The sequence below is a fragment of the Cyprinus carpio genome, chromosome B1 (assembly GCF_018340385.1).
Source record: "Cyprinus carpio isolate SPL01 chromosome B1, ASM1834038v1, whole genome shotgun sequence".
NCBI classification, from domain to species: Eukaryota; Metazoa; Chordata; class Actinopteri; order Cypriniformes; family Cyprinidae; genus Cyprinus; species Cyprinus carpio.
Genome location: NC_056597.1, coordinates 17,700,613 through 17,714,781, shown reverse-complemented (window position 1 = coordinate 17,714,781; position 14,169 = coordinate 17,700,613). Strand labels below are relative to the sequence as shown.

Sequence of the window (14,169 nt, the reverse complement as noted above, 5' to 3'; positions counted from 1 at the left end):
GTGATGATATATTATTGATATACACTTAAATTTGAGAACTTTGAGATGATGATATAGTGTTTGATGTAAATCTATGAATACAAAAGCAAGTTTAAGCTTGCAAAGCCATTAAAACAATCATAATTGATGTAGTCATATACTTGTATGAACAAAAATGTAATTCCACTTCATACGCTCAGCTCAAATTTTGGCTAGTTAATATTTGAATTGCTACTGTAATATTATCTTGACTTGGTTTAGCACTTTTTCCCCCACAAACATTTGTTTTGAGATTAAACAATAATTATCACAGCAGATATTACATCATTTTATATGATATTACAGTTTTTTACAATTGTTTTGTCACCAATTTCAGAACCTTGATGCCATTTTTCAAAATTCAAAACAGTCATTATTTGTAACAGACTGTCGAATGTACAAAACTTTGCATATTGCGTTCATATCTTTAAAGAAGCCTTGCATTTGCAGAAGCATTGTTTCAAAAAAACTCATTTAGTGTGAAATATCATAGGAACATCACTTTAGATCACCAGCACACAGTTTCACGGTGTAGCTTTAGTACAATCATTAAACTTAGCTGTTCAAAACACATGATGCAGCTTTCATTATGGTTCTACACATTCATACATCTTTGTAAGAGACTAGAGAGAAAAGTACAGACACTGGAAACATAAAAAAAAAAAAAATTCAACTACTAACAAGCGTTGTTCAATACTGAAGCCGCAGTTTTGTTCTCAACCTCTCCTCCATGTCTTGGCCAGGTTAAAGCCTGCCTCATCCAAATATATGAATGGTTTTCATCAGCTTCCAGCTCTATCACCCTCTAAAAACACATTTACGTATTGAAGGAAAAACAAATACTAATACCAAAGAATTTTGGTGGATTTTTTTTTTCAATGGTCATCTTGAAACTGATCATACTTGAACATACTCAGTCCTCAGTTGATTCACTTTCATAATCTAAACATTTAATATTGTTCATCATTTTCCATAAAAACTATGCTTCAAGAGTAATGCACCAGTTATGTAGCATTTTGAGCAGTTGTATCAGTTAGATCATTGAAATGAAATGAATAGACACTCAGTTCAGATGTAATGTGTGAGTTGCATTTTGAAATAGCAATACTTTGATGGTAAGTTGCGTCATTTTGAACCCGTGATTTCAGTTTAATGAACAAAAGATCTTTGGTTCATGTGTATTGTATCCAAGCATTTGGAAAAAGTGTGAAGGGTTTTGAAAAATGTGCATTTTGATCATCGGTTGTGAATTATGTGTCTAGAGTTTTGAAAAATGATATGAAAATTCTCTTATTATAGTGCAAAAATTATTGTAGAAAACTATAAATAAAGATACACAGTCCTCTCTATATTGGTCATTATCATCTTATGAAATAAATATGTAGTTAAAAAGATAGACGAGTTCACTGCTAACAGGTGTGTTTTAAAACAAATCATGTTAACTCGAATGGATAAACGGTAAATAAAACGTTTAGTTTCAACAATTTGGCATTCTAAAAACCACCTGAGGTCAATGTTTTGTAATTCAATGCACCTGTCAGTAGAGGGCGATAATGAGAGGCTCATCTGCATAACTTCAGCAGAAACACGGAAGCGGAAGTAGCGTGAGAAGAATGATGTTGCACTAAACTGTCAGTTACATTTGTTTACATCAGTCTTTATTTTCACTTATTGGTGAAAGCCACGCACTGGCTTACAGTGAGGCACTTCAATCCAGTTCAAGACTCAAGCATAAAGAAGAGAGTTTCCATCATAACGGTGGAAATGAGGAGCTTTGTTTCCGGAGTTTTGTTTCTGCACTTCTTGCTGTTGGTTATACCTCACATCAGCTGCTGGAATGATGGTAAGATATCTTTTATATGAACCTTACAGCGAAATAAACAATCATAATCAAGTCAAGGATATCAGAGAAGACAGACTAGTCATCAGTCAGAGTAAAATAAGTGCGCATTAGATCTACTTTATACACTATTTGCATTGAAGTTTCACTCTAAATGTGCAGCTTTAGTGGATGTTGTGACCTACTGTGATAATATTTTTTTCTAATATTGCTTTTATGTAATCCAGAATTAGTTTGGGGATGTGGCAGATGATAATATAAACGTGATGATATTTTGAGTATTTATAAGAAAAATATTAATCGTGATATATATATATATATATATATATATATATATATATATATATATATATATATATATATTCTAAGAAAGGGGAAAATATACATATTAACTGTGCTTTTATGTGATTTTGGGGCAAATATAATATAAATATGTTTTAATATTTTCTTTATAATAATAATAATAATAATAACAATAATAATTTAAAGAAAGGGGAACAATATCAATAATGTATATGTTTGTAATTAATGTATATTTAAAAAGGAGAGTTGCTTTTTTTTTTTTTTGTCATACAAAGTTGTGTGTGTGGCCAAAATGATAAATGTATTTTATTAAAATGACAATAAAATATAAAATTTGCAGTAAATAATATGAACCAGAAGGAAAATTAAATATTAAATAGAATTAAAATGGATATATTTAAATGAAAAATCTTCGTATCTTAAAGAGGTCATACGATGCTTTTGTGTGATACCAAGTGTTTTGGGGGTGTGGTCAGATAAGAAAGAAATATTAATAAAATCTTTTTTCCCTGCGACAGAGGCTTTGTTACTGCGTGATGTTCAGGTGCTCACGCTCCACAGAGGACGCTACACCACTGCACGGCGCTCCAGTCCTGTTCTACAGCTGCAGTGTGTCGGAGGATCAGCTGGCTGCGGATCATTCGTTCCTGAGGTGGTCCAGTGTTACAACAGAGGATCAGATGGCATAGACACACAGGTATGACTCCAAAACTGCCTCTTGCATACTATATTTCTCTGCACTATTCATAGTATGACTCTCTCTCTTCTAATAGTGGGAATGCAAGGCGGACATGGACAACGCGTACAGGTTCGGGCGCGTGGAGGTCTCCTGTGAAGGCTATAACAGTCCCAATGATGCATACGTGCTGAGAGGCTCCTGCGGTCTGGAGTACACGCTGGAGCTCACGGCAGAAGGGAGGCAGCAGCACACACACGGCTCCAAGGGCTCGTCGGGCTTCTCAGACTTCGCCTCAAACTTCTTCCAAGGCTTTTCCAATCACAAGCAGCAGCAGAGCGGAGGCCATTCTCCGCAGTCAAATGGCCCGTCTGGTGATGGAGTGGGTGGGCTTATAGTGATAGCGTTCCTTTTGCTGGTGGCATATGCTGTATACAAGATGTTTCTGTGCAGTCCTACTCACGGCCACCAAGGTTACAGAGGAGATGGATCCCAGGGATACAGCGGGACATGGGATAACGGCCAGGGTATGGAGCCGCCGCCGCCTGGATTCAAACCAGATTATTACTCAGGTAATCAATCAGTCAGTCAATCTATCTGTCTGCCATTTTCAATATGATTCCATTCTCTATTATTATTATTATTATTATTATTATTATTATTATTATTATTATTATTATTATCATAAACTTAAAGGGATCCGTTACCCAGAAATTAAAATTACTCACAATCATGTCATTCCAAACCTGTATGACTTTCTTGTTTCTGGGGAACACAAATTACATTTGGAAAAGTTTTGGTAACCAAACAGCTTCACTTCCCATTGACTGCCATTGTATGATCAAAAATATAATGGAAGTCAATGGGAACCAAAACTGTTTGCTTACCAACATTCTTCAAAATATCTTCTTTCGTGTTCCACAGAATAAAGAAACTAATACAGGTTTGAACAACATGAGGGTGAGTGATGACACTGAAAGTCTAAGTGTAACCAAATATGCATGAAATTTGCATATTTATGTATGAGGAGTATGTAATATTTCCTGTTATATGGGTTCTCTCAGAAGACCATTCCAGCTCAAGGCCCGGGTACGGCTTTTCTGACGAGTACACCAGACCTCAGAGTTCTTGGACTGGTTTCACTGGTGGAAACACCGGTGGACGTGGTGGGGGTGGATTCTGGACTGGAATGGGCACAGGTGGAATTCTGGGATATTTGTTTGGGAATCAGAGGTAAGCAAGCAACATATCCTCACATAATTTGCTTACAGCAAACACCTGTATATATCAAAAGTTACTTTTTTTTTTTTTTTTTTTTTTTTAACCTTTATTTAGTTTTTTTGACAAGGCATACACTTCAACTTCAACTTCAATGTGAGGTCGAAAAAGAAATGTGGAAACAAAATAATGTAAAAGATGTCATGTATAAATATCCCTGATATGTAAAATACTAGAAGGACAGTCAAGTCAAAAGATAACAGAGGTTACATTCGTGAAACATAATAAAGGAAAACAGTTACAAAAATAAGATACATTGCACAATACCAGTAAGTGATCATATCCTCAAGTGCTCCAATACAGGCTTCCATATTTCCCAAAATAAATATAACTTGTCATTATTGATCATTCATAGTCTCTCTACTACAGTATGCACAACTCACTTAACCACACATCAAATAAATACACAGCATTGCTATTGGGACTGTTTACAAATGTTGTTGGTAATCATAACAGTTTTAGCCTTTTTGGTAAGAAATGATCTGCTAAGCTAACAGCATTAATGTAATTCTAAATGCAGTCATTTTTAGCTCAGTCTTCACCTGACTTTTATGTTTATTAGACGCCAGCCACCCATGGGCTTCGCAGGCCCATCTTACAACAACACACCTCCTCCAGCACCAAAAACAAGCTCAGGAACACGGACCGCCTCAGGTAAGCTATAGCAAATTTAGTTACAGATTCCAGATGTGCTTTTGTGTTTATTCCAAATCACATTTCTTTCCTATAATGTCACTGTGATGCATAATGCCATGAGTAAGCCATCAGAAGTCAATCAGATGTGTGTTTTGGAAATGAGCTCTATTTATGGTGTCTTGTGGTGCAGGTTTTGGAGGAACTAAAAGAAGATGATTGAGCAACCTCAGTTCTCAGATTGGACGTGATCAACAGACATTACAACTTTTTATTCATACTAGTGTTCATTTATTGCCCAAGACTAAATTAGATAGCATATTATTGCTTTGATTGGTTTGTGGCTGTTCTCTTAAAACAACCTGCCTTTTTTCATTATGTGCTTCACTGTGGGTTTAAAAAACAATACACCCAAATACAACTGATCTTACTGTTTAAGTGTTTAATGCAGTTTCTTCTCAAAAGAAACTGTTATTTAAATGTTTTACATTCTTAAGGACTTTATTTTCTATATTTATAGATGTTATATAAAGATTCTGTATAAATATTCTGTAATTTTTTTTAAGTCAACATTAAAACGAAATGGACCCTATTGACTTGCAAGTTCTTAGCCCTATGATTCACCCATAATATTACAAAGAAAAATGTCTCTAATAAATGATTTTATTTTTATTTTTTTAATGTAATCCGATTCAGTTCTGACTCCATTCTGGTATAGAAAATCTGATACATTTCCAATTAATAAGTTCTTGCAGAAATATGAAATAACAAAAGGGTTTAAATTGGAATTTCATGTGGACTTTTTTTCTTGATTAAAAAAAAAAAGATAAAATCAAAAGCAGGTAAAATTATGTAAAAAAAAATCATTTTGAGTGTGTGAGAGATTACTGGACATACTGTGATAAAGTTCTTTAGCCACTGGCTGTTGTGAAAACATTCTCATTCTTTAAGGCACTGTCTATTGGCTTACTCTATTACTTATTGCTTGCTTTTGATATTAAAATTCTGATTTGTTAAAGCTCTTCTAGCTATGACTATTTGCCATTTAGCAGTAGTGTACAGATCTTTTTAAGTGTATCTCCTTTAAATTCTCATGCTCACCTGAACATGAACTCCACAAATGTGTCTACTGATTCAGATCATTGGCTCATCAAGGTTTCACAAGTCTTTTTCAAAGGATTAATCTTTTCAAGTTTATATATATATGTGTGTGTAGTGTGTGTATATATAAGGCACATCAGTATGTGTAATTTTATAACCATATTAAATTAACTTTTTCTGTAATTACAAAGTACACAGTTAACTATGACATTGCAATAGATGCATACAAAGTGAAGAAACAAATTGTATTGCATCTTGCAGTACCCTGAGACAATAAACAATCAAAACACTACATAAACATATTAACTGTTCACAGATCAGCCTTCTGCTTATAGTGGCAAATGCAGGACGATCTTTGGCTATCCAGGTATGGCTTACATCCCAAGTGCATCACCATATCAAAGAGCAAAGTCACTGCTGATTGACAGGCTGTGAAATCAAATACAGGAATAAGGTTTGACCTCAGCAAAATGTACAAGAAATACAGTAGGATATGCAAATTATATATATTATGTTCACATTGTTAGCAAGACTGTCAAGTTGAAAAATACACTGATTCTATTTAATTAATTAAATTGAGTCAACCTTTAATTTGTTTTAACTTACCTTGAACACTTTGGGACAAACCCAGTGTCCTTTGTAAATAACTACAAATGGTCTCCAGACAGACCTGGAACTGCTCATCACAGTCTTTTTTCTCTCTTCCACAGGTACCATAGCACACATCATGCTCATTACAGCATCTGGTCAGTGATGGGAGCCCAATATCAAACTGCAGTCAAACACAACACAAGTCAGAGCAGAGAGAATATTAAAAGAATAAGCAGTATTCAAATTAGAGACGTAATCAATTAATTTTCCCTATACACAATTCAGCACTACGAGTAATAGCTTTTCTCTCTTCACCTGAAATCCAAACAGTGGGGAGCCGCATCCGTTGGGTGGAGGTGATTTGTAGTTGGGACGAGGAACTGGTGTGTATCCTAAAAAGAGCCAAATCCCATGAGCAATTAAACCAAATGATGAGGACAGGATTTGTTCTTCTGTTTAAACTGACCTACCGTGATTGCACTTAAAGGTACAGCGTCCGTCTGAACCTCCGATCAGGTCTAAAACCACGTTTAGGTATTTGTCTATTTTGTGAAGCCCGTTCCGGATGGATTTTATGGTCTTTCTCCAGTCTGGAGGCTTAATTTCTTCAGTAAAGTCATCGGCTTTAGTCACATGCATCAGTATTCCAACAGAGAGCAGCAGTTTAACGCAGATGACACGACAGCGCATAGTTCAACAAATCCCACGTTTAACAGGCTAACTCTAGTTCTGTCGGTTAAGTATGTGTTTTATTTACGTTTCCGAAAAGAGAACCCACATGATTATATAGATCTGTTATAATAAAGATGTTACTACAAATAGATATAGTTAATATTAAATAAGTACTATTAAATCAAGTACACGTCGGGGAAAGCACCGGCGAAGTTCTTCTTCTACTACTTTTCTATTGAATGACGTTTGGCAAACTCACTCGAGGTGCATCTCTGCCACCCACTGGACAAAAATATATAAATACATAAATCAAATAAAGACAATATGAAGAAAAACCACTAAAACAATTATTAATAATGTTTTTAAAATTCTTAAAAGCATATATGGGTTATATGGGAATAAAAACAACAACAACAAAACATAACCAAATACAATTGATCCTACTGTGTTTAATGCAATTTCTTCTCAAAAGAAACTTATTTAAATGTTTTAAATTCTGATGTTCTTTATTTTTTAAATATATTTTTTGTAAATATTTGAATCAAAATGGACCCTATTTACTTTCTTAATGCAAGTTCCTGGCCTTATTCTGCAATAATTCATCAATAATATTCCAAAGAAAAATTAAATTGAAAAAAAAAGTCATCAGATTCAGTTCTGATTTGTATTTAGAAAAGTCATGGTTCAGATAAAAGGCACAATAATGTTGTTTTTTTTTCAACAAATTAAATGTTTTAAATGAAGTTTCTCAGGTAGAAATTTTCTGGTTTTCTGTTTTATTTTATTTTTCTCCCTCAAGGACATGGTCCAACTCGCTGACTAGCCTTGCTTCTGAAAAAGAAGAGTTTGGAAAGGGTGGCTTGAATACCTCTTTTTACTTTCAATGTGACACCTCTCAAAGCTGTACCGGCAGATTTATCACAGTCTGGTCTCGGGTCTTCATCTATTTCTTCTTGGTCAAACCAATGTGTAGTCGAGGATAACTGCAGATATAGGACAGCTGTCAGAAAGCTTACAGCTATTTCGTTTTCATGCCATACTGACTTCAAGTAGTTCTTATGTGCCAGGATACCATGAGCTTCATTTACAATTTGTAAAACAATATGATTCTCACCAGGAAAGCACTTATTTCTAAGACTGCAGGTAGCAACATTTATTCCTGCCAGGTTTGCTAGTCCCTTTACCAGACTGGAGACAAGAGCATCAGAAAGATAAACGGCAAAAATGTCAGCAACCTCAAATTTTGCAAGCAGTCTATTAACAACACTTTCTACAAGATGATACGGCAAATAAGTTATTAATTATTTAAGAAAATTAGCATAAATATATGATAATATAATTATAAATGTAATTTATTCCTGTGATGGTAAATCTGAATTTTCAGCAGCATTACTCCAGTCTTCAGTGTCACATGATTCTTCAGAAATCATTCTAATATGTTTATTTGCTGCTCAAGAAACATTTCTTCTTATTATTAGTGCTGTAAAAAGTCATGCTGCTTAAAATTCTTGATTTTTTTTTTATTTTATTATTATTATTTTTTATTTTTTTTGAGTTGAGCAAAGATCAAACTTCTATAGAACAGCATTACTTTTTTAAAAAAATTTAAAACTAAATTTAAGTTGCATAGTTGTTGTTGTTTGGTTTTGTTTGCGTATAAATACTGTATACCATGTTTTTATGAAATTTAAGGTGGTAAAGCGCTCTCTGGAGGTGTGGGGTAGTGAGGAGGCTCTGGAGGAGGCCAAGGAGAGTAGAGAGGAGAACAGGGAGGTGCAAAAGCAGAAACGCTTTAATAAAAAGGTTAAAGGTATGAAAGCTGAGCAGTCTAGTAAGTTACTCTTTGACTGTCAGGTTTTAAATATACACTAAAAACTTATTACACTTAAAAAAATGTATGTTTAGAGAAGTAAATAGCAATAATAGAAAAAAAAATCAGTCTAAAGTAATGTACTGATTAGACAAAGAAGAACTAATGAAAACTTTAAATGAATAAGTTGATACTGGCTACATTTGGTCACGATGTGTTTTCATACCTTGCTCTATATCTTCATCTGGCTTTCAGAGTTGAGGAGGGCAGTCAGGAGCAGTATGTTTAAGAAAGATACCAGCGTTCATCAGCATGTTTACGGCCCTGAGGAGCTGCTAGACGAAGAGGAAGATCTTTACAGGAGAGTCTGTTAAACATGTGGACACAAACTCACTTTTGAGAAGATGTAAATATGTCTTGGAGGTCTCACTGCTGTGACTACTGTTCAGGGAAGAAGCAGGTCTCGGATCCAGGTCAGCAAAGAGTAATGCTTATCTTGCTTCTGGTCTTCAACACATTCTCTAGCCTTGCAGTCCAGCAGGTACCAAAACAGGTTTGCATCAGTTTCCACTTGAACCAATTTGGAGTATCTGAAACTCCTGACCAACATAGTGGTGCTGTATTGTGTTCTGAAGTTGCCTTCTGAAGTTTAGAAATGTCAGCATTAAAGGAGTAGTTCATTTCCAGAATGAAAATTTCCTGATAATTTAACCCTATGACATCCAAGATGTATATGTCTTTCTTTCTTCAGTCGAAAAGAAGTTAAGGTTTTTGAGGAAAACATTCCAGGATTTTCCTCCATATAGTGGACTTCTATGGTGGTCAGTGGTTTGAAGGTCCAAATTTCGGTTTCAGTGCAGCTTCAAAGGGCTCTACGCAATCCCAGCCAAGGAATAAGGATCTTATCTAGCAAAATGATTCGTCGTTTTCTAAAAAAAATAATAATAATTTATATACTTTTTAACCACAAATGCTCGTCTTGAAAAATCGTGTCACTAGATAAGACCCTTATTCCTCGGCTGGGTTCGTAAAGAGTCCTTGGAAACTGCACTGAAACTGCAATTTGGAGCTTCAACCCATTGGCCACCATTGAAGTCCATTATATGGAGAAAATTCCTGGAATGTTTTCCTCAAGAAACTTAATTTTTTATACGACTGAAGAAAGAAAGACATGAACATCTTGGATGACATGGGGGTGAGTAAATTATCAGGAAATTTCCATTCCGGAAGTGGACTATTCCCTTAAGATTGAGTGAGTGTGATGCAGTAGATTTGATCACAAGAGGGCACTGTAGAGCTACTGGTTTCAGAAAACTGGATGATCAAGATGATAGCTGATGTAAGGTTAAGTTCTTCTTTACTTTGGGTTGAGCACACTGTTGAATTTACTCTAAATCTAAATGGAGAATAAAATACAAATGATAATATATTAAATATTACATCCAATCAAGTGTTTATTTAAAATTAGGATATTACCAAACATGCCCTTTCAATTGTGATATTATCATTTTATCATCTTATCATATAATGATGAGGCAAAAGCACCAAATTGGTCCAAAGTTGAACCGGTAACAAGATCTCTTTTCTCACTCTCCTACCTCGTAAAGTCCAGTGCTGTTTGTTCAGTGAGAGATATTGGTGATTCCATACGTAGACTAGAGATTCTCTCACGGTGTTGTGTTTCAGTCTGTCTGTGTGACTACTGAAAGTACCAGGCTTCCTAATTCACAAGAAGCATGAATGCACTCGTTCCTTAATGGCCAATTTTTCCTCACCTTTCATGCCAAGGTTGGCTAGATACTTTATGCTGTATTTAAAATAATGAATTTAGTCAATTAAATGTTTGTTTAAAAAGATATTTAGTGTTTGTAATATTTTAGAAAGTGTTTCTCCATTCTGTGTTTACTTTGCCCATTATCAGCTTTTATTACTGATGTCTCAATGACCACAAACATGCATATTATTATTCTTCAGGGACACATGCTGTATGATCGGACCACTTGTCTAGTTTTATCATGGCAAAGCTTGCGTAAGTGAGTAAGAGCGTGAATGTGTGAACGTTACTTTTATCATGGTGTCCACTAAGGCAGGGTTACACATGCCATGCATTGCTGCCATTATTTGTGTCTGCCCTACTGTATAGCTTGTTAGCTTTTTAGTCTTTGGCCTCTTTGAGCCACTGTAGAAGCGAAGGACAACAATGTCCTGAAATGTCAGTAATGCTAAACATTTGTTATAACAAGTTTTTGGTTTCTAAAAAACTACTAAAGTAGTATATGTGGAATATGTATTATATACTACTGTTTAGCAAGATGTTTTTAGTCTCTACAGGATTTTCATGTTCACACAGGATGCATTTATTAGATCAAAAATACAGTACAGAAGTATTATTAAAATTTAAAATAACTGTTTTCTGTTTTAACATTTTTAAAAATGTAATTTATTTCTGTGATGGAAAAGTTGATCACTACTCCAGCTTTCAGTGTCACATGATCCTTCAGAACTCATTCTAATATGCTGATTTGCTGCTCAAGAAATTTTGCTTATTATTAACAATATTGAAAACAGTTGAGAACAGAGCTTGTGGGTTGGTTTTCCATTAGCTTTTATCGTAGCTGTTACCATAATTTAAAAGAGAAGTTCACTCCCTCATACTGTAAATTTTCCTCCCAATGATTTAAAGGCCTGCATGTTCATTTTGTCAGGCTATGTCAAAACTCATGTAACAAACTACTGTATGGATGCAAAAGTATTTGCCAGTGTCAATCTCACAAACAGCAATGAATTAATTCCTCAAGCTCCTTTAGTGGGGCATTTTTATTTCTGTTCTCACGCCTGGTGCGTTCTTATGTCCTAATTGTGAAGTCTCAGCATAGCAGTTCTGAAATTCAAAACCCTCCACGTTTTTATCATCATTCACACTGACTCAACTAATGCACAGTTTGCACACAGGGACATGAGATGAGCTGCCTGCTAAATTGTCCACCTGCAATCGCACAAGTATTGTAATAATAGATCTGCTGTTTGTTGATAGTTACAGTTGAAAACATAATATTAATAATACATAGCATAGCTTAATTTGAGCTTGAACAACAGAAGAGCATACATTTAGTGCCATGTAATGCTGTTGATTTTTGTAGATAGAAATTGCCTAGTGTCTTTGCATTGCAGCTGATGTCCCATAACCTCTGCTGACCTTTGGGGTAAGTGTAAGGCCAAAAGACCAGCAGAGTGAGAGAGAAAGAGAGAAGGACATACCACGCTAATGCCTGTGCTTTGATTAATGGCACTCATGATTTGCCACCTGCTGTTTTATAGGGCCCTCTGTGAGTAACTGATCTCGAAGTGCTTGCATGCGTGGCGTCCGCATTTTAAATAGCTGCCTAAATTTAACAGCTTTGTGGAGGTCGTTAAAAATTCAGACACCGACAAGTTTGTAAGCGGCGTGCATTCTGGTGTGAAAAGGGCAGCTCTGAACTGCTCAGTGTAGTCTGTTATATACACAGCTGTCATAGTGGATACATCTTTTACCCTTTTGCACACGTGATGGTAATACACGAGATGCGAGATGTGCAGGCCAATTTACTCCATATGCAAATGCTTTACATACTGTTAGCAGGTGTCCTAAATAGCCTCGTACCTGGCTCCTCCACAGCTCTGGAGGATAGATTAACCACTGGCAGGGAGGGGTATGTGGAGGCTGGCATCATTCTCTACTATAATTCTCTACTAAAAAAAGTTTAGATCTCTTCCGCTGAAAATACTTAAAAAGTGCACTTTTTATTTTTTTTAGTGCAAAACAAAATAAACAAAACCCCACTATTTTTCCAAAAGTTTACATTTTATTTAGTGTTAAATTAAAACTTTATAACAATGTTCTCAATCAATAAAATTGATAAACACTGTAAAATGCTTCATTTAAGTACTTCCAGATGAGTAATTGATAACAGTTTTCAGTTAAGTTTTATATGTTTTTATTGATCCAATAGTTCATATAAAATATGAATAAACAATATTTTGCAGCACTTATTATCCTTGGTAAATGTTAATTTCTCCACATACATTTTTACAATTTAAAAAAGATAAAATAACATTATTGTATTATGAATGCAAATGATTTAAAATTTAACAGTACAATATTTATAAATGAATATTGACTTAAAAAGTTTATGTATGTTATGTAATTGTTAAAATATTAAACCTTTCTATAAATATGTATATATAAATGTATAGGATTAATAAAATTTTTCCATTTCTGTTTAACAAAATGATAGCATCAAATGTTGGCATACTATTTGAATGGCAGTTTGTAAATGATTTATTATGTAGCTAATTGTCACACTTTTTATTTAGTCTCAACTTAAAAATATTTCTCTGGGTAGGTTTATTTTTGAAGGGCATTTTCTTGTAATATTGAACATTTCCATGGTTATTGTCTGGAAAATCTATAGCAGTCCTTTATGACAGTTTGGATTTATTGTGGATAAGCATTATTAACAAAAATATGATAAAACTAAATTTATTTAGAAAATTTCCTGATTTAAAAGTTACACTGATTTACTAGGTGATTGAAAGTTTTAAACTGAGTGTTTGTAACCAACATACAAAATAGAAAATTACTGGACTTTTTGAATTTATTTACTGAGAAAAGTTCATAGTTTTTGAAAGTTCCCCATGTGACAACTAGCCCCAATCTTTCACTATTTACTTTAAAGTGTTACCAAGGTCAAAATTTCACATTGCATTTTGAAAACTAGAATTTATAGGTGAATGTGCTGTTATTAGACTGGATGTCACCATCTTAGACTTATTGTAAAAGTCTGTAAAGCCTTCTTTCTTAATGGATGCCATGATTTCAGACTGTCATTTCCCTCACACCTCTGCAGTTGTTCTTTTCTCTCTCTTTGTTGGCTTGTGCTTCTCATGTCTCTTTCCCAGGGCCAACTTGCCGTCTGTATGGTTGGCAGCAGGCACTGGCTCTAATATGGGCATGCAGCTGTCGTGGCCCAGAGGCGGACATTGATAACATTCAGTTGACAACAAATGTTTCTATACTCGCGTTATGTGAGCAAGCTTCTAGGAGGTGAGCGCCCACAATAGACCCACAGTCTTCTGAGCACAGTGTTTTGCTCTAAGCTTTGTGGACTATGACATGATGTCTAATAATACCTGTGTAGTGGGGAATGGGGTGTGATGTGTGATGTGTCGTCCGTTTGATCTAGGAAACTGACGCAAAATTTGTCATGT

The 14,169-nt window shown here is 34.9% G+C and overlaps 3 protein-coding genes across 4 annotated transcripts; 2 read left to right on the top strand and 1 right to left on the bottom strand.

The window, feature by feature from the left end:
* The first annotated feature begins 1,595 nt into the window (after positions 1–1,595).
* LOC109054133 (store-operated calcium entry-associated regulatory factor-like) lies at positions 1,596–5,340 on the top strand. 2 transcript variants are annotated; one of them, XM_042716817.1, is made up of 7 exons: positions 1,596–1,861; positions 2,680–2,858; positions 2,935–3,211; positions 3,291–3,409; positions 3,902–4,070; positions 4,678–4,769; positions 4,942–5,340. In XM_042716817.1, exons 1-7 carry the CDS (start codon positions 1,783–1,785, stop codon positions 4,969–4,971), a joined length of 945 nt encoding a protein of 314 aa, XP_042572751.1. In that variant the 5' UTR covers positions 1,596–1,782; the 3' UTR covers positions 4,972–5,340. The 2 variants fall into 2 exon arrangements, with proteins under 2 accessions (XP_042572751.1, XP_042572750.1); XM_042716816.1 differs by having other exon boundaries at positions 2,935–3,409.
* Positions 5,341–5,487: 147 nt separating this feature from the next.
* On the bottom strand, positions 5,488–7,615 carry LOC109108972 (group XIIA secretory phospholipase A2-like). The gene is made up of 4 exons (XM_019122089.2): positions 6,911–7,615; positions 6,756–6,832; positions 6,456–6,621; positions 5,488–6,278 (listed from the first exon to the last, which is right to left on the bottom strand). The coding sequence occupies exons 1-4, from the start codon at positions 7,128–7,130 to the stop codon at positions 6,160–6,162; spliced, it is 582 nt and encodes a 193-aa protein (XP_018977634.1). The 5' UTR covers positions 7,131–7,615; the 3' UTR covers positions 5,488–6,159.
* Positions 7,616–7,926: 311 nt separating this feature from the next.
* On the top strand, positions 7,927–9,626 carry LOC109108975 (DNA repair protein complementing XP-A cells-like). Its single transcript, XM_019122092.2, has 2 exons — positions 7,927–8,922; positions 9,178–9,626. The coding sequence occupies exons 1-2, from the start codon at positions 8,793–8,795 to the stop codon at positions 9,294–9,296; spliced, it is 249 nt and encodes an 82-aa protein (XP_018977637.1). The 5' UTR covers positions 7,927–8,792; the 3' UTR covers positions 9,297–9,626.
* Positions 9,627–14,169: the final 4,543 nt, after the last annotated feature.